At 39.6% G+C, this 19,723-nt stretch overlaps 1 protein-coding gene across 1 annotated transcript in view; it reads right to left on the reverse strand.

The window, feature by feature from the left end:
* Positions 1–19,723, reverse strand: part of LOC121327087 (ERI1 exoribonuclease 3-like) — a 58,124-nt gene that overhangs the window by 18,211 nt on the left and 20,190 nt on the right. Inside the window, exon 5 of the mRNA XM_041270874.1 lies at positions 14,582–14,681. Within this exon, the coding sequence (XP_041126808.1) occupies positions 14,582–14,681 (100 nt within the window). The remainder of the gene's footprint in view (positions 1–14,581; positions 14,682–19,723) is intronic.

The raw sequence follows: 19,723 nt of genomic DNA on the forward strand, positions 1-19,723 counted from the left end.
TATTAATTTAAACAGCGCCTCAGCAGCTATATAGCAAGGCTATTCATTATTTAGCAGCTTTTGTTTATTCGTAGCTAACAGGTAGAGAAGCCGGGCACGCATTGCTTGGGCCTGCCTGCAACCAGGGCTGTAAATCATTGAGGGGCTTGTTTCTAAGATGTTGTCGATTAACCTTGCTTTCTCGCTGCCCCTCTTATTCCTCTGTGCTTAATTAATAATGAGGAAAAATATTTGTTGTTCTAGGAGCTGGAGAGAAATCTGGCCCCCCTCAGGTAAAATTAAACTGAGTACGCTCAGACCTTCTGTCCCCTCTCCCTCTACCTCTCTCTGTCTCTGTCTCTGTCTCTGTCTCGTGCTCGGCATTTCAAACAGACTTACGGACTTCCACTGTTTGAGCTGAAGTGTAAAATAAATAAATAAATGAATAAATGAAACAAGCAGCAGGCGCTCCGGGTGCCTCATTTATCACCCCCTGTGTACAAGATTTACTGGAGCCATTTTTTAAGAAAAACTGTACAAAACAACCCCATGCTGTTTAACACAGGCCTTTATAAATAAGCACACCCACTCCACCACAATGACAGATCCCCTTTATAGAGTCTCACTTGTAGCATTTTTGAACCCAAAGCGTAGTCCACTTTCTGCACTCGCTCTGTACATTATGACATACAGACTGGGGATTCAAGACTTCTTGCACAGAAGGAATACAAACACACCACTATATGACTAAATTCCTGTTCTCATGCAAGAGTTGCTTAGCTTCCTGCTTCTGTCACATCAGGTTCAATTACTGGAATTCTTAAGCTGACAGGATCTATTCCATTCCAAAAATAGAAACTAACCACACTATATTTTCACCCTATAAATTCCATTACTTGATTTTGTTTTATATTTTGGGGCATTTTTGCTTCATCCTGGTTAAAAAAATACACCTGTGAAGTAATTCACACTTATTTAGTAATAACTACTGCAATAATTCTTCCCCAGTGTTTCTTCTTAATATATATTTTTTTAATCAATACATTTTTATCTAAAATTACAATTTTTTGGATCTCGATCCTCGTCAGAAAATCCAGACAAACAGGCTAATCACTTTTGTTCACACAGAAATTTCTCAAGCGGTTCATTCTTATTCAAAAGCACCAAAGAGTTTGTTTATTCATTCTTCTTGGATGTATAATTTATAAAGCATTGCGTAATGTGATTAAACTTGCATTGCCACTTTTGACACTATACCATTTCAGACGAGATACATCACCGTGATGGTTTTTGTGTGTGTGCTGGTTAAAATAATTAAACAAATATGCAAATAAATAAATAAATAAAAAGTAACAATGAATAAAGAAATGCAATAAACATAGCGTCTGAGGCGGGCGCTGGGTTGTGAGAAAGGGGGCATGACTCTTTGGGAGCTGCCACTTCTCCAGCTCGCCGGGTGTCTTTAGGCCTTGTGTTCATCATCATGTCGGCCTGCTGAATTGATACATCCATCAGGCTGCTCAGCTCATACATCACGGATCTGTGATGAACAATGGGAATCGTTCAGTGGACTGTGCATGAAAAAAGAGCTATCTTGCAGTGGAAACTGCTTTTCTGCTCTGAGATTCTTCCCTCAACAAGTACTTCTCTTTGTGAGATGAGGTTTTGGTAGACGATTTCTACAGCATCAGTTCTAGTAAGAAGACTGACACCTACTGAATCTCATAGATTACATGGTATTATTTAAAACTGTCGCATACAGCAAGTTTTTTAATAATTTTCTTTTTTTTTTTAAAGTGGGAAACCAATTTGGAATAGTGTCATGTGGAAGAAGTTTGTCTAGCAAGTCAGTGCTAAAAATGTTTGTTATTATAGATGAACTTCAATTAAATGATCCAGAGATATACAATCAATCACTGACTGAGTGGTACGGTGGATGTGTCTATGCATTACTTCAGTGCAAACTTGACCTCACTTTACAAAAAAAAAAGAAAAATACTGAATGTTTCACATAAATATCAAGGTCGTTTTTACATTAAACACAGTATTATTATTATTTTTGTATTTGACAAAAAACAAAACAGTATGTTGCAAACTTGGAACTCCAACTAATTAGCCCTGGCCTTAAAACTTACATAAGTGCAATCTACTATTGCTAAAGAAAAAGGACCCCAGCCTACCTGAACTGGGAAGCTGGACGTGAGCAGCAGACAGTCAAGAGTGTCTCCAGGCAGTGTAGCCTGTCTCTGGTTGGCTGAGCCGTGATGTAATCCAGCGACCTTCCCATGCGAGGATCAACGCACGGGCTTCTGGGCCACAGCGCTGGCTAATTCACTATTGATTTCTGAACATCTCCCGTTCTTCTTTTTTACTTTTCTTTTTTAGTAACTGTGTTTCCGATCTGCTCGAGTTCATCCACTTTTGAGGCAGTTGGATCATTCACTAGAATGATCTCAGATCTTAAATAAATAAATAAATAATGATGTAAACGGTTGTAAGAATAATAACAGAAATAACAGACAGCTAATAATAACAGTAAGAATCTTATCTCGGGTACAGAAAACAGCCTGTGGGGGCCCAATCTATTGTGTGAGACATTCAACTGCAAAAATGAATTTATCCAGAAATGAAAATGGGACATTCCTGTGCTGTCTGTTCCTTTGGTGTGTTCCGGGTGTAATTAAAATACCTTTTATACCTAGCTATGTTAATAAATAGCGACCACTCTGTTTTAGAGTTTAATTCTCCCTTGCATCGTGCTGCCAAAATATGTAGTCTACAAAAATTTAACAAAAAAATAAGAAATATAAAGGACTCTGCATTTGGATGAATGATACGCAGGACAGGTAATCATTTGTATAAATGTAAAGCTCTATAAGCAGCCACACATGGAATTGAGATTTATGTTTTCAGTGGCTGGTATTTACAGCTCCCCAATGGGAAACACAATATGTCTCTCCCATAACACTGTCCAGCCGCAATTCAGTTTATAATGCTCAGCATACAATAATAATAATAATAATAATAAAATAAAACATTACAATGAATAATAAAAACATAACTTGGTAATGAAGAACTATTCTGAATTGAAATACTCTGTAAGCAACTGAATAAGTAATCGCAGAAAATGTATCGCTCTCTCTCTCACACTCTATCGTTCCCGTCTTATCTTTCACACCATTCAGGTGCTGAAACAGCTTGTGCCAAGGTTCTTGTGGCAAGCATAAAACAGTGATGGTTACTTTCTATGTAACCGTCATAAATTACAATATTTAAATTACAGCATAAAACCTAGCTGGAGAAATAATTCTACACATTACATACCAGCTTGTTTCATGTTTTTCATGATTTAACAAAAAAAAAAAAGGAATCAAATAAACCATCAAACAATCCTTAAGAACCTTTGTACTTAATCAACCTGGTGTGGGTCACAGTTTTTGTTTATAGCACCTCTCTGGAGCTTTGTTCAGCATGTTCAGTCCCATCCCCCCCCCGATAGGTGGACAGCTCCATCTCGCTGCTCCCAATGCCTTTCTGTCGCCGCTTCCTTGCCGCCGTCACTCCAGCCGTTAGGAAGTCTGGCTCTTCATTTAGCCAGTAATTAAACATTACAGCTCGTTCTGAATCGCTGCGGCCGCACGGGAGGCAACTAATTACTTAAGAAATGAGCTAACATTTGTCTCCGTGCTTGTCTCTTTCTTTTCATGCATGGGTGTCTCTCCGCAAGCAGATAAACTGCCACTGGCAATGTCTCATGCTGGGATACAGAACAGGCCTGTATTTTTTTTTTGTTTTCTTGTGCAGGTTTAACTCTCTCATATTAACTTATAGCTGACTTTCGTGATGTGTACAATATTGTGCTATTACTGTTTCCCTTAAGGGGGAATGCTGTATATTAAACTGTATTTATTCAAAATGTTCAACATTTATAGGTTATACAAGTGGGAAATCACTAGAACTTTTATAAAATAGAAACTGAAGTTTGTATACCAGGCAAATGTTTTGTGTTTTTATGTATGAAAATGAAAATTGTTGATTAAATTAATTGTATTTAATTTGCAATTTAAAACTGCCATTGTGCCCTCTTGCTGTAGAAGCCATGGGAAGTTACACACACAGATAAGACCTAAAAAACACCAAAATCTTCTCAAATATTAGTAAATAGATGAATGCCACCTACAGTACATTGCTGTACATGTGTGTGTGGAAATGCACGGGAAACATGGACAGTGTAGTAGATCTGGGTATAATCTAGGGGTTAAGGAGATGTAATGTATTTTGTCACATTGACACTGCGGATATGCCTTGTCAATAGCTACATGTAATGCTAAAGCATATACTACAGGCACAGTATTTGTTAAAATTGGAAAGAGGGCTGAAATGCTGAAAAGTAGTTGCAAGAACTGTTGGCTGATCTTATATATATATATATATATATTATTATATAATATATATATATATATATATATATATAATATATATATACTGTTTCCACACAAGGACTGAATGCAGATGATCTTAAATTCATTTTTTTTTTTTTTTATGATGCCAATAAGAATTGTGGACGCACAAGGACTGTGGTATGATCTTAGCTATATGATATGTACTGATAAATGTAAAAAGTTAATTTCAAGAGAATGCATACAAATGATAAATTGACAGACGTGTTAATTAAAAAGACAAAAGCAATATTCAGACAACTACCAATATTGACAGTTTGGCCTTTTGCAGTAAGTATCTGGACCATATGCAATGCAACATACTTCAGATATCTTAAAAATCCAACTGAAATCCAGCAATTAGACAGGTAATGTATTCATAACAATTAAGGAAATTGCCCTGGATACAACAAGCTACCATTAACATCTCCTTAATGTGTGTGCTGTCCCTTAGCCCTGACATGAGCTCAGGCTTAAAATCAGGATATCAAAGAACAGAGAGGCGGATGCTCCCTGGATAGAATTGTGCTGACCTTTCAACCCCAACTCAAATCAGCATCATTTACTTGTCTCCTCCAAACGCAGGGAACACCCCCCTCCACTAACTAGCTCGCACTGTCGCCAACTTCTCATTAGAAAACTAACACAAGAAAACAACCGCGTCTGTTACTGGAACTTGTGTGTTTTTGGTCTGCAGTTTTGATTTGGAAATGGAGAAAAAAAAAAAAAAAAATCACAAAACACAAATAGTTATCTATCTGGCATAGCTCAATTGAGTTTTTTAAAACTTCTAAGACAATAGCAGGAAAACCCCCCAAAATGGAAAAGGAACATTATTCAGTTAGTCAAGGCAGGGGAATTAAACAAGACCTGTATTGGAATTTGGGATAAAACCATTTTTCCAGTGGTATATCCCAGTTACTGCAGAGCAAATTGCAGTTAAGTCTAGTAAATAGCAGGAGTCACATAGAGAAACATGGGTATCTAGTGAGGTGCAAAGCCAATGTGTAAAACTCCAAGTGCTCTGTCCAGAGTGCTGAAATTTGAGTTCAACATCAATTTCATTTGATCAGTTCTATCAGTGAATTATATCAGTTTGGATCAAATTTACAGCTAAAATGCAGTTCTAGACAGATGATAACTGGCGCACTGGAGGTACTGTATAGAAAAGAGGTAAAAACAGGTTCACTTTTTCAAACAGTGGATATTGTTATGGGATGTGTAGAAGAATCACTCCTGAGATCTAACTCAATTGGCAGGCCCTTTGTTGCAGAAGGCATATTAATAAGCTAGACCTACTTTATTAGACACTTCTTGCTAAAGTATTGTAGCTCACTCCAGCCCTACTCACCATCTACACTTGAACAAATAGCTTTTTTAAAATAGATTTCATGTCAGTGAAGAGGCCCTTGCTCACTCCCCATTCTGCTTAAACTAGGGGGCTTAGTACAGGTGCACTCCACTTATAACGGGCGCCAAGGGACAATGGAAATCAATACTTTCTAAATGAAGTACGTAGTAAACACAGTTCGAAATGCTGTATGTAACTGTGAACATACCTTAAACATAAACAATACAAGAAAGCTTAACTGCCAAAGAACGGGAGTTGATCATTTGTACAAAACACACCCCTGTGGACCGTACGATACAATGTAATAAGTAGTACCATTTTACAAATTTATATTTTCGCTAAATGTAATTAAAATTGTATACGTTTAAACTGTACAATGACTGTGCTAGCAAAAATATAAGAATACAAGTAAACAGCAATGGTTTCCCGTCTGATGTCACAAATGCCACTGTGACTGTCATTTACTGTCCCAGATGTACCTTATTTGTGCAAAATATCAGGAAAACTGTACATATTAAACAGTATATCCATTATAAACGAGTCTGTTTTAACCAGACTAACTCCCCATTAAACTCCATGTTGTTTGGTATGGACATGACTCCTCAATATGTTGTAAACGGAACTCTGTTCTAATAGGACCCGCTATAAGTGGAGTGCACCTGTATCAATCTATAAATATCTACACCACTATCATCTGCTGGACAGTTACCGCAATACAGCTCAATTACATTATAATATGTAAAGTGAGACTGACCTAATCCACAAGGGCTGTGAAGTTCACAGCAGTATGAACAGACAATATATCTAAGTAAAATGCTTGTATTTCAAGAGTCAAGTGCAAACTGGGCATAGGGCAACTGCTATTGGAATCCATCACTGTTTAAAAAAGGCAAGACATCCCCTCCCTTTACTAACTATCAGCCATATTCTCCTCATTAGAGAAAAAAAAAATCTCTCATTTTGTTTCAACTTAACTGATATTTTAATTTGCCCTGTCCATTATTCTCTTATTGCCTTTATCTCTTTCTTTGGCGACTTTGCTTCTAACCTTGAACCAGCCGCCGGTCTGCTAATGACTTGCGTGTATTGACGAACAAAGCGGGGGTGGGGGGGGGGGATTACACATGCAAAATAAAACAGAGAAAGAGAGAGAGAGAGAGAGAGGGAGAGAGAATACAAGAGAAACCCTTTAAATGGGTTCAGTTATCTGCCATCTCTAGCCTTTCTCCTCTTAATCCTTCTGCAAAGCACAAATGAATCCCGGTCCATCACCTTATCTTGCTTGTCTAACAGATTGCCCCCCTTCACACACTCGCGCACAGACACACACACACACCATTATCCCATCCGCTCATGTCTTTGGGCGGCAAGTCATTTGCATAATGTTGCCGGCACAAGCGCTTCGTACGGATCAAGCAGGGTCAGGCTTCGAACTGCCATTGCCGTGAGTGTTAATTCGACCCACGTTGATCTCGCCTCTGATTTCCTTGTCATTATGTCGGCTGCGCTTTTGATGGGAGAGAGGAAACCGTTCAGGGCATATGGGGGGCTGAATTGAGATTACACATGCAGATGGCTTTAAGTAAAAACTAATTCAAACACACTGGCACCAGGTCATGACACTGAGATATCCTAATTATCTTATTCTTATGAACTCCTACACTCAGCAAGGGAAGGGGGATCCTTGCCACCAACATCTAATGAGCGCACCATATCCCCTTTGTGAAAAGCTAGGCCAAGACTACAAGCTGAAAGAAAGTGTGAGTGGGTCCAAGTCTATAAAGAACCTGGGTTCAAACCTGGTGACACACAGATCAGCTAAATTAACTGAAAAAAGAGAGAGAATATATTAGTATCTGTACACATGTATATGTGTAGTAAAAACAAAAACAAGCTGATACAGTATATTTACATGGGTCTTTATTTTCAACTGCAAATAATGCAATGTGTTCCAGATGGACTAGAGATTTCAAGAAGACTGTGCTTAAGGATACCAAAACAGGATTTAATGTTAGGCTGTTTCATTCATTGATATCAGCAAGCCTAAGATTTGTGTGGTGATAGGTCTACCCTAACACCTAGAGAGAGAAAGCACTTTAAATTACTGTATTTTAAAGTTTTTTTTTTTTTTTTTTTAACTTTTTTAGAAGTGTAAAACATCATGATTTCATTGTGGCATTCTTTATGAAGTTAATGATGCCCATTAACTTCATAAAGAAAAGCCACAAAAAAAGCTGGCTTCTGGCTAATAATGGCGCAGGAGGTAATGAGTGCAGCTGAGCAGGTCCACGCCTTTTGATTACTGTGTTTGTGGCTACTGAGTTCTAATGAGGAATCCAGCTATGCAAAGCCATGCTGGGTTACAAAAACATGTGCCCTTTCATCTACTCAAGCAAAAGCCTCTGTCCTAACAAGGGCATTCAAATTGGTGCACACAAAAATCATTTGGAAGACATTCATACAGGATTGGCATCAAAAACGTGACGTCAATAACTCGGGGTAGTTTACCAAGTGCAGAGAGCGAGAGCGCCTTACAGAGACGAGGCAGTGTTTAGAATGGAGGCGAAAAAGGACAAAAAACATACTTCAAAAGTCACCAAAAATGTTTATGCTTCTTGCCCCTTTTCATGTTTCAGCCTGTTTATTTCTATTCTATTTGTCTTTTAGCCCTGCCAGATAATGCAAACACCATTACTGTGATTACAGGATAGAGAAGTAGATCTGCCTCCTAACAGAAACAGTGAATATTGATCTCGTCACAAGCCTTTGCGTAGGTAGAAACTAGTGCATTCTGCAAATACTGTACAGTAGGTACTTTTAATGTATACAGTTATTTGATTTGACATTACATCTTATATTATTAAAGAATAATCAATTCTGGGATATGGAATAAGCAGATACAAGGAGTTATTTTCGGCTGGTTATTGCTCTATGCACTACAACAGAACCCAGTGCTTATTGTCCTTCTCCAATGTACTTTCAGCCACACAAGTAGGGCTGTACTCTTCGTTTTGTAAAAGGTGCTGGCATCTCATAGGACCAACCTGTATTCACCTGCCTACAGGTCACTGCACCCAGACATCCTTATTATCTCAGTTCTCATGAAATCTCACACAGAGACGAGGCACCGAGTACTGATTCAGGTACGGCTGAAGTATGTGCTCTGACCAGGACTGTTCCTGAGTGACAGAGAGAACTGTGATTGACACCTTGTCCAACAGGGTAGAGACCCTTTTTAAACCCTTTTTTTGGGGGGGGGGGGGGGCAGCCAGTGGTTGATTGGGGACCCTTGACAGCAGCAGGAGAGTTGGTGAAGAGCCCTGCTTAGCACTGCTCTCTGTCTCCTCAAGGGCACTACAGCTATGCCTGGAGGGGGGGGGGGGGGGGGGGGGGGGGGGTTAGCGAATTCAAGGTGCTCCCACTTTCAGGGCTCGCTAAAGTGGCCTGGATGAACTTTAAGTGGCTTAAAGGTCTCTTTCTTCAGATTTTTACAACAGTGAGAGACCAGAGTAGCAGTACATTGCTGTTTTTTTCTACTTGTTCTTCTAGGTTTATAATAGGAGCCAGAGCCCAGGCCTATTGTACAAGGAAAACCAGCTTCTGCAGTGTAGGAAGTGGTAATGCAAGACATGAGTCACTTCCTCCTCAGCACTGAGCTGGAGGTTCCACTCTTAAGATATGTGAAACGAAACTGATTGAATGGCCCCGGCAAACTTAATTTTTATTTACTGCATGTTTTTGTTTTAAAAAGAACTCCAAGTGTATATCCCTTTAAAAAAAAAAAAAAACAACAAACAAAAAAACAGTTGAGTAATAAAACAGTAAAAGTGTTTTTCATCAGATGGAAGTGAAATTGTAAAGAAAACCTTGGCTACAGTCTATAAAAGAAACAAAACCAGAAAACAAAGTTAGACCTTCCCATAAGAGATGTATTTAGAAAGTCAGGTTTGTATCTGGGAAACACCTGATACTTTAGCGTGTGTTAGCTCAATACTGGAATACCCTTCCAGTGTTTCTTTTTTTTTTTGTTCCAGCGAGAAAGAGAAAGCCTGACAGTGGTGTCCCTATGCCCCTGTCTCTCTCCTTATCTCTCTAGCCCTGACACCACTCTAGAAGCTAATTAGAATTGTGTCACTAAGTAAATGCATTGTGACCGGGCAGTGACAGGCACGCGGTCCTGACACAGGATTGGGAGACAATCAACATCAAACACTCGGTGCGGCAGGCACCCTTTTAACAGCAGCGGACTTCATCGCGCGCTGACCTGACACTCATTTAAATTATCCGCAGCGGGAGAGGCCAGCTAGTGCGGTGAAATAATGCACTGACTGAGTGACTGACTCGCGCTTACTAGAAGTGTTCTGCTTTTACTTTTCAGTTTCTATTAACTAATCACAGTCAGTTTTCTCTGTTTAGATCTCTTCGTCCTTCTCATCTTCTTCGGTTAATTTCCCCTGGTGGGCAGTTATAACCACCCTGTCTCTTACAGCAGAACCTTTTTCATCACAGACACCAGAAGTCTTTCTCAATCATAGTACAGTGCTCCCCCTTTATAATGCGGTACGGTCACGGCTACCATTTGCATCATAACGCCATTACACTAACACTAGTATTCTCGTTATAAAGCGGAACACAAACAGCACAGTCTCTTAACTATGGCTCCCAACTGCAGCGTTATAAAGGGGGATGTATTATACACATACAGCTATGGCCACAGGTTTTGCATCATCCCATAGAATAAACTAATTTTGCTTCATAAAGTCATAAGATACCTGCTGAATAATGTTACGTTAACATACTGAATTACATACCGCTTTGTAGTTTTTCATATACTTAACAAAAAACTGCCAAAAATTTAAAAAACTGACATTTTTAAATCTAACATTAAATACTGTACTACTATTATGGCTTCTAGTAGACTTTTGCGATGTAATTTTGTAGTTTCTTCGATTACATGATGTTGAATATAAGATCTTAATTAAGTTAATACAGTTTTTTTTAAAGTAAATTCTAGGTGAATGGCCATAGCTGTATATGCTGGACCTAATTTTGAGCATCCGGTTGTGAGAAGCTTGGGTAAAGAGCAGGTTGATATGGGGTGGCCCGGGCAGACCTGGAATCAGAGGCAGTGATGGCACGGCTGTTACCCCGGGAGGGCCATCACAGAGCAGCTCTTAACTGAGGCTGACATCTGACCGAGCCGTCCTTGCCATGGGGAGACAATCAGCCGAGACCCCCAATCTGACAATAGCTCATGTACACTGACATGCAGATGTCTCCGGTAATGCTGTAATTAAGGGTAAAGTCTTACTCCGGGCATCAAATAACGCTTGGCTTCAGAGCAGCAGAAAGAAGAGCACTTCCATGGCCTGCTAATTCCAGCCAAGTCTGAAACCTCTCCTCCCAGCAACTATCCCCTGAGCCACACAACCAAATCCAACCTTGTAAATTCAACGATCGAGTGCCAAACACGGCACTGTACATAAAACATGAAGTAATTAAGAGCATTTCCCTTCCAGTTTGAGTGGCCGTCTTTCTCCCAACCTGTGGAGGAACACACAGGGTTGCCAGTGTTTGCTCTGCAGACACAGTGGGTGTTGTGTGGAGGGGCAGACTGCCTGTCTCCACACTGGGTTGCAGAACAGTGACAAACGCTCAGAGCTATCGCGTTCAAGCTGTAGCACTAGAGCGCATACTGCACTAAATTCAGCCTTGGCTTGCCTATGTCAGCGATCCCCCAGTATATACCTCTGAAAGACTCCAATGCCATGGGGCCATACGTGCTGCTTCAGACTTCTATATTTAGCTAGGCAGAACCTGCTGAAAACAGGTTCTCGTACCAGTAATGACCTGGGGAATACAGCTTAATGCTCTCTAGCATTTAACTGTGCACAAATAGAGACCTCCTTGTAACTGGAAGGCAGGGTTTTTTATAAAAACATACATGAATATGGGAATGTAGGAATGTGTATTTGTAACACAACAGGCTCTAATACCTACAAACAACTAAGAATACTGGAGGTGCAGGAGTGTCCCAACTGACTAATGATTCATAATAGTGTTTAATAAAGAACAAAGTGCAACTGAATGTCACAACACATGAGCCAGCAACAGTGTGTTTGAGAAATTGCCTAAATAAATATATCCAGTCTACATATGAACCAATTACAAGAAGGGGAATGTTCCACAAATTATGAGCAAGTATACACATTCTATCACTGTCTGTCTCTCTCTCAGATTTACTGGTTTCACTGTATCATGTCATCCTTTAGGCAATTTTTGTTCTGTTTTTCAAATAGATGTTTCTAGAGATGGAGGAGGTGGTTGGAAGAGGGCAAAAAACAAACAGCCTCTTCTTTCTTTAATATTCATCAGTGTAAGTGAAGAGCAGGCAAGCTAATTTACCCCCTTCTGTGTGCTTTTAGTAATTACAAGAGATGATCAATAGTCCAACTGAGCCTGATAAACACTCCCTCAGTATATAAATAAATAAACACAGGCGCAAGCCTAGGGCACACTGTTAGAGATATGCTCTCAGCTTTTTAATTTTTGGAAGGCAAAGGCTTAACACTTTAAACTTAGTTGCTTTTAGAGTTTGTCATTCTAGATCAATTGAGACCTAAAATCAGGGACTGTCAAGGTTGCTTACCCCCTTGTGTTATTACTTCAAAATAAATGTTCAATAGGAGCGAACAAAAAGTGAAGACCAAATGAACAAACCTTAAAGATACTTTAAAGAACCTTAAAGAACCAAGGATATATCAGTAGTGTATTGATAATCACCTTAAATAGTACAAAATAGCTAGATTCTCCAAGCTATTTTCTCTAGCATGCCTGTATAACAAAAAAAAATAAAATAATTACAATTCTAAAACAAATAAGAAACCATTCAGAATTACTTTCAAGCCTCTACATTTAATGTCTGTGTGGTTACAATGGTTGTCCCCTTTTGTCTGAAAGAATCGTAAAGTTCTGTGGTTGAAAAAAAAAAAAACTGCCCCCATCCCACATATAAAGTAAGACTCCGTCAATATTGTAACCAAATCCATAGTTCAGGAATAGCTAACTAATTAAAAGTTGGTTTTAAATAATTTACCTCCTTAACTTGTATTGATTTGACAGTTTGGTGGTAAGAGAGAAATGCTATAAAATGAAACAGCTTCAAACAGACACTGCTCACACACACACACAGATTTTCTGAGTTAACTCATCGAGCTTCATGTCTGCTGCCAGCTACATCTGTACTGCACATCACATATTGCTAAGTTTACACAATTTTCATGTCTTAGAAAAACAAACAAAAGAATGTTACAAAGATCAAATGCAGCTTAGTTGTTTTTTTTTAGTTTTTTTTTACTGGTTTTGCAAAATCTGTTGTCCCCCCCCCCCACCACCACCACCAAAAAAATGCCACAAACTTAGCAATGGGGCACATGCTTTGTGAACATGACCCACTGTCAATGACCAAGGTGACAGCAGCTAATAAAAGAACGGAAATTTCAACACCTAAAAAGGTAACAAAAAAAAACAATAACTTAGTTACAAATTAAATGGGTACCATAATCGAATAGTAATGATGTACTTGAAAATGTATTGTACTGGCAAACTAAGAATGGCTGTTGTGTATTGTAAGAATCAACCTTTGAGAAACCAAAGAAGAACTCGCCAGTTCTGCACGTTCGATAACAAACTTGACAAGAAAGAAAAGAAAGAAAAAGAAAAAGAAAGAAAGAAAGAAAGAAAGAAAGAAAGAAAGAAAGAAAGAAAGAAAGAAAGATACACAGCCAAGTGTCCTTATTGGGTTCACTACTACAGAGAAATGACCAGACGGTCATTGAAATGTGACAGCCTCTTAACTGTCTGGTTCATTGGAAATAAGTCACAGAAAAATGCCTCTGTAGTACAGACACAGGGTACTGTACATATATACATACATACATGATGATTCCTATACATATGTGTAGAGTAACAAAATAATGCAAAACATCCTTAAGTTGTGTACCACCTTTTCAGAATAAGACACTGAGAGATAGAGAATTGTCCACAAGGGGAAGAGCTGCAACCACTCCAACTCCTTACACCCAACCTGTGCGTCAGACTGCTGTTGAGCTGCAAAGTCTGGTGGTCTGGGGCTAATAATAAATATGAATAAATATGAACAAGCATTTTGAGACATTCCGTGCCTCCACTTCAGCAGTGTGATGGGTAAATGAGCAGTTAAGCTGTCAGAGATGTTAAGTGTGGAAATTAATAGAGTCCTGTGGCTTTTCAGTCAATGGGAAGAGAGCTAGTGCTCAAACACAAACAGAGAGAAAAAAAGGACGCAGTGTTGTCACTCGTCACATCACTCAAAAACAGAAGCAGTAAATGACACTTGTACTGCGCTTTAAAGAAGGTAAAACACCTGGAGGAATACATTTTAAACAAGAATGTCAGTTACATGCATCTCCCGCCATGGATGCAAAGTCATAATTAGAGCAATCAGTATGATGAAAAAGTTTATGAACATGACATATATCAACAGTATGTACAGAACAGTATAGAATGTGAAGAAGCGATTATCCAAATAAATACAAAAATGCAAGTGTACATATACTGTAGATGGATGGATGTGTTACGGACAGACAGACACCTCGACATACCTTCCGAAATTGATATTGCAATCATACGTTTCATTACTATTTGTTAGCGGTTCTCCCGACAAATGGAAACAATGTGTGACAGACATACTTACGGATATAAACATGCCCCTTCCTTTACGCCCCTTACGCTGTTTCCTGTATCAACGCGCCTGTAAGATGAGTTCACTCACCAATGCCACTGTGCAGCCTCCCCTCCTGTCTCCAGCTCAGTCCCTCCTGGATGGCAGGCAGCCCACTCTTTGGCCAGCTCCCTATCACAAAGCTGTACATCTGAAATGGGAAACCAGGGGAAGAACCAAGGGGAGAAAATCAAAATGACTAATGTTATTTTTTTTTACAATCTGAGAATTCAACTACACTCAACTGACCACGCCATTTAATATAGGTTTTTAGAAGGTTAAACCACTGACCTTTTGTACTTGGAACAACTTTGAACTGAAATTTTGACGATGAATCTGATAAATGGCAGGGATATTGGATTTCCTGATTAACACTGTTAAGCACATCCACTAGCACCTTGGCTTCAGGGTTCCACGGTCTTTTAATTCTATTCTCTTCGTAATTCTTCACTCGAATTGTCCTTGATCTAAACCATGCCTGATCTGAGTATTGACACTCTTCAGATCGTTAGAACAGAATCCTTTGTCGACCAATGTTATTAAAACCAACACCTCAAGGTGCATATGCACTGAAGTACAATATGGAAAATGCCAAAGTTTTAAACCAGGGGTCTCCAACCCTGGTCCTGGAGAGCTACTGTGGCTGCTGGTTTTCATTTCAACCAATTTCTCTCTCAGTTACTTATTTGAACCAAGTACTGACTTTTCTGTATTACATTTCTTGGTGCTATTATTCACTGCAATGTATCTGTTATAAATCTGCAGCCTTTAAGATCTCCAGAGTTCTGATCTCTTTCTATTGAATCTGCTGACTCTCAGATCTACAGTTCTCCACATACCAGGGCTGAATTCTCCATAGTTAAAATCCCAGTCTTTATGTTTCTGAATTTGTCCCTGTGCGCTTTCTGGCTTCATACACAACACATTGCATAGTGCACAACATTTCATGAGAAACCAAAGAAGAAAGCTGCACAATAAAAACTGAAAGAAAGAAAGAAAGAAAGCTTCAATACAAAATCTGAAGAAAGCTATACAGCCCAAATGTTGACTGCTACCCTTTTTTCTTCTCTGTTTTGAATGTTAACATGCCGTCTTTTCTTTCAAATGTAAAAATGAGTGTGTGAAATAAAAATACAAATATAAAAATTAAAGAAATTCTTGCGAGATGGGTCAATCCTGGAGAATGCATTTTAATCAAAGTAGCTCTGTCTCTGACTTTCTGTTCAATATTCACACAGCTATATGTGCTAATACTGAAGGTTCAGCACTTCATTCTTGTGTTACTCCTCTGGAATAAGAATTACGTGACCTCTGCCACTGTAGAAAGGACTGCTTCACAGCGGCTGTTGACTAGCATTGATTATGCTGATAGTGTTTACTGTGGCATTCCAAAGTCTCGTTTAAACAAGTTGAATGGTCTGTATAACTGTCTTTGTATATTGGGTTTGATGTGCCCTCATTTGACTCACCATTGTTTAAAGTGCAATACATGTTTATTAAACTTGATTGGTTACTGTTACCAGTGGGAGGCTGAATAGAGTTTAGAAGTCTTAACCACCCGTTTCTGACATTCCAATTCAACATAGTGCCATCTACACTGTATCTTAATAAAAACTGAATGTTTGCCCTTGGTTATTCATCAGTGGTGGGATTGCTCCCCAATACGACTACACTACAAAACAACTTGAACTGCTAAAGGAAAAATTCTCCAGTTTACCAGTTCAGAACCTTTGTTATTTAGAAAGCCAGCTAGAGACAATCAGAACAATAATGACCCCTATCCTAACACACAAACACAGAGTAGAGCTGTGAGAAGAGTCATCTTGTCATCACATACAGACAAGCGGGTACATACCATAATTACAATTAATACAATTACACTATGTTTAAACAGGATCAGACGAAGATTACAAGTGTATATTGGGGGAAATAAAGAATGAAATGCATCTGAAGGACCTTTAAAAGCAACATATTTTTTTCATAGACATTCTTCATTCAAAAATGGTACAAACTTGGCAACCAAGAGTAATACAATCAAGTATTCCACTGGATGCAGGTTATATATAATCAGATTAATACAATACTCTATCTGATACTAGTGGTATGATAACTGTGATTCTCATAGCACACACATGTCTGTGCACCCATCACAGGAGGTGCCTGGCACACACTATTCTTGGTATGGAGTTTCATTAATCATTCCTTCCTATCAAAGTGAAATCTTCGAGGGCCTCGATATGAGTGGCAGACAAGCCTACGTGAACACACATTAACACTCTCACACACACCCAGACGTGTCAGAGGCCTGTCACTATTACTCTCCCATCATCCCAGAAGCGCACACTGGCGCAGGCAGCCCCGATACAATGGAATGGCCCAGAGAAAAGGAGCAGTGAAGCTGAAGAGATGTTAAGAAAACGTGATAAATGGCAGCTTGCGCCTCGCGCAGTGCACAGCTGTACCGTGTCGACTTGGAGCTGCCAAGCTGGCTGACAGAAACCATGTCACTTTGACTTAAGACAGTCCTGCTCCCCCTTGCCAAGGCAGCAGTGCGGGATCGGGATGCTGCCATGCTGGCTTTAACTTGGGTTGAGAAATAACAAAGGACGTGATACAGCAGTGACCAAAACTGCCAAGCCAATTTCAATTGTTTACAATGGCTGAACCACATGATATGACATAATATTGGTCTCACTTACTACAGTATGTATGACTTAACAACTCTGTGAAGTAAGGAACAGCAGTAATGCAACTGAGGCCTAGACTACAACTAGTACAGTCCAGGCTGGATTCTTACTGTGGCCTTTTGTAGCACAGTTAAAACTATATGTTTACTGCAGCTACTATTTGGTACCAAAGTCCAATCTGTGTATTGATCAAGGTATTTGGTAGCATGCTCCTAACTGTGGTACCTATCAATCTGAACTTTATGGCATCAATTCGAATGTTTCAGAACCCATTTGCCTTGGGGCAACGGCTGTCTTCTGAGGACAGAGGGGAAAAACAAACAGAAACGACATCCCTAGATGGCCACAAAACAATATGCTTAAGGAATCGGATTAAGAAAAAAAGCCAACCCTCCAGTGAAACATGCTATCTGACATTTGGAAAAGCTCTCTCCCAAGGGTGAACGTTGTCGGACGAGCTTGTTTCTGCTGTCCCTGTGGATAGGTGGGAGGAGGGGGGACTCTACCACCTTTATGCTCACGTTATCTGGCACCTGGGTTGACTTTAGCTCAGTGATTATCAGTTCTGACCACGCAATGTTAATTATTAGTCAATACCATCTAGGGATATTCCAGATTAACACAGTGAAACCAAATGAACTAGTTCTCAGGGACTGAATATTTCAGGCTATGGCATTTGGATGGTATGAAAATGTGGCAGGGATGGAAACAAGACTCCTGTTGCATAAGCAGTTTCACTCATTCCAGGTTGTACTACGACCGTGATTAGCCCCAGTGTATAGGTAACACACTTGGGTCTATCTATGTGAACTCCTTGTAAAACCAGGGATGGATCAAACTGCTATGCAATGGCAGTCTTAATTCCATCCCTGGGTGGGTCACAAGTTAGAGGAATATAAAGGCTCACTGCCATGCTATAGGACCATGACTTGGGCCTAATTACAAAGGGACAGGTTGCTTAGGTCATGACCTATACCCTCTGGAGAGACTTGTGAATGCCCTTTATTAATCCTGTCACTCGCTGTTCCTGTCTTGGTGTACCTACAATATACTTAAGTCTGCTCACAACAGTTTTTTTTGCCACCACTGACTGTGTAGAACCATTGTGAAGCTCTTCAATGGCTTGACAACTTCTGTAAAGTGACAGATTTTTGTGGCATGTTTTAACTGCATCTAATTGAACAGGTTGTCTTGGATATAGGTGCAATATTGGTTGGATATAGTGCCAATCAATGTCAAGCTGACAATAGGTGCATTGTTTACACAACAGTGCCTCTTCATTCACAAGTTCAAGACTATGATAAATGAGACAAGACTATGCTTTCCAAAATCCCAATACAGAATTGTGCTGACAATATACATTCAAATAAAAAAATTAAATACATAAATAGCAAACATCATTTTGTGAATACATATATCAGATATTTACATGATATTTCTGCTTTCATTCATTTTAATACCAATTTTACACTCCTTGCAGTACAAGTATTGCATTGTATGAACTTCAACTAGCCATAGGGGTTACACAGGTTTTGAATATAAACAAGACTCTATTTTATATTCTGAGAATCAGATGGAGCATCTTGAAATAATAATGCCTGTCAACAAGGCCCTTCAGTTCTTTTAAACACCTGCCACTGGGAGTGAGAGAGCGAGAGAGAGAGAGACGCCACTGAGGAGTCACCTGGCCCCTCTAGTTTTGAAGGTCAAGGAGAGGCTCATGCATATTCATGGGACTCGTCCGGGATCGATTGGTTTTAATTGTTTTTCCTGGGTCCTGGAAGGAAGTGCCAGGGGCTATTGATCTGCTGGAGATGAGGCCATTTACACATCAGGCTGAGAGGCCGTTGCTCGACACTCTGCAGGCAGGGGAAATGTGACAAGACAAGGTGCCGACACAAAACACAACATCAGTGTCAATCAGGGTCACTCTGCTAGCATGCCAGGCCTGCTTACACACTGCAGTGAGGGATAGGGGGCCCCGGCTGCTGTCTCATGTTCATTGCTAGGTGGCATCAAGGGGCATGGGTTCAAATTGGGTTTCAAGTGAAGTGAGTTTGGTGGTCTCAGCTTCAGTAAATCATAGCTTTTTTAAGCTTTTAAGCATTTTTTTTTATGTTTACTTTTATCATTATTTGCCGTCATTTCTGTAAATGACAAAGGAATATATTACATTTTTCAGGACAGCAAAAGCTTAAAAGAGAAGCCAGATCAGATTTTGTTTTTGTTTTCTGTATGAGGACCGAGTCCTACCTGAATTCCAGAGCCCTCTAACCCTCTCCAGAGTTGAGACTGATTACCAGACTGTGCAGTGTTTTTGGGATGCAGATAAATGATTCAAACCTAGATCAAAACCTAGAGTCCTACCTGAATTCCAGAGCCCTCTAACCCTCTCCAGAGTTGAGACTGATTACCAGACTGTGCAGTGTTTTTGGGATGCAGATAAATGATTCAAACCTAGATCAAAACCTAGTAAACGAGTCCACTTCGTCACCAAGATGGTTAT

The sequence above is a fragment of the Polyodon spathula genome, chromosome 14, assembly GCF_017654505.1.
Source record: "Polyodon spathula isolate WHYD16114869_AA chromosome 14, ASM1765450v1, whole genome shotgun sequence".
NCBI lineage: Eukaryota > Metazoa > Chordata > Actinopteri > Acipenseriformes > Polyodontidae > Polyodon > Polyodon spathula.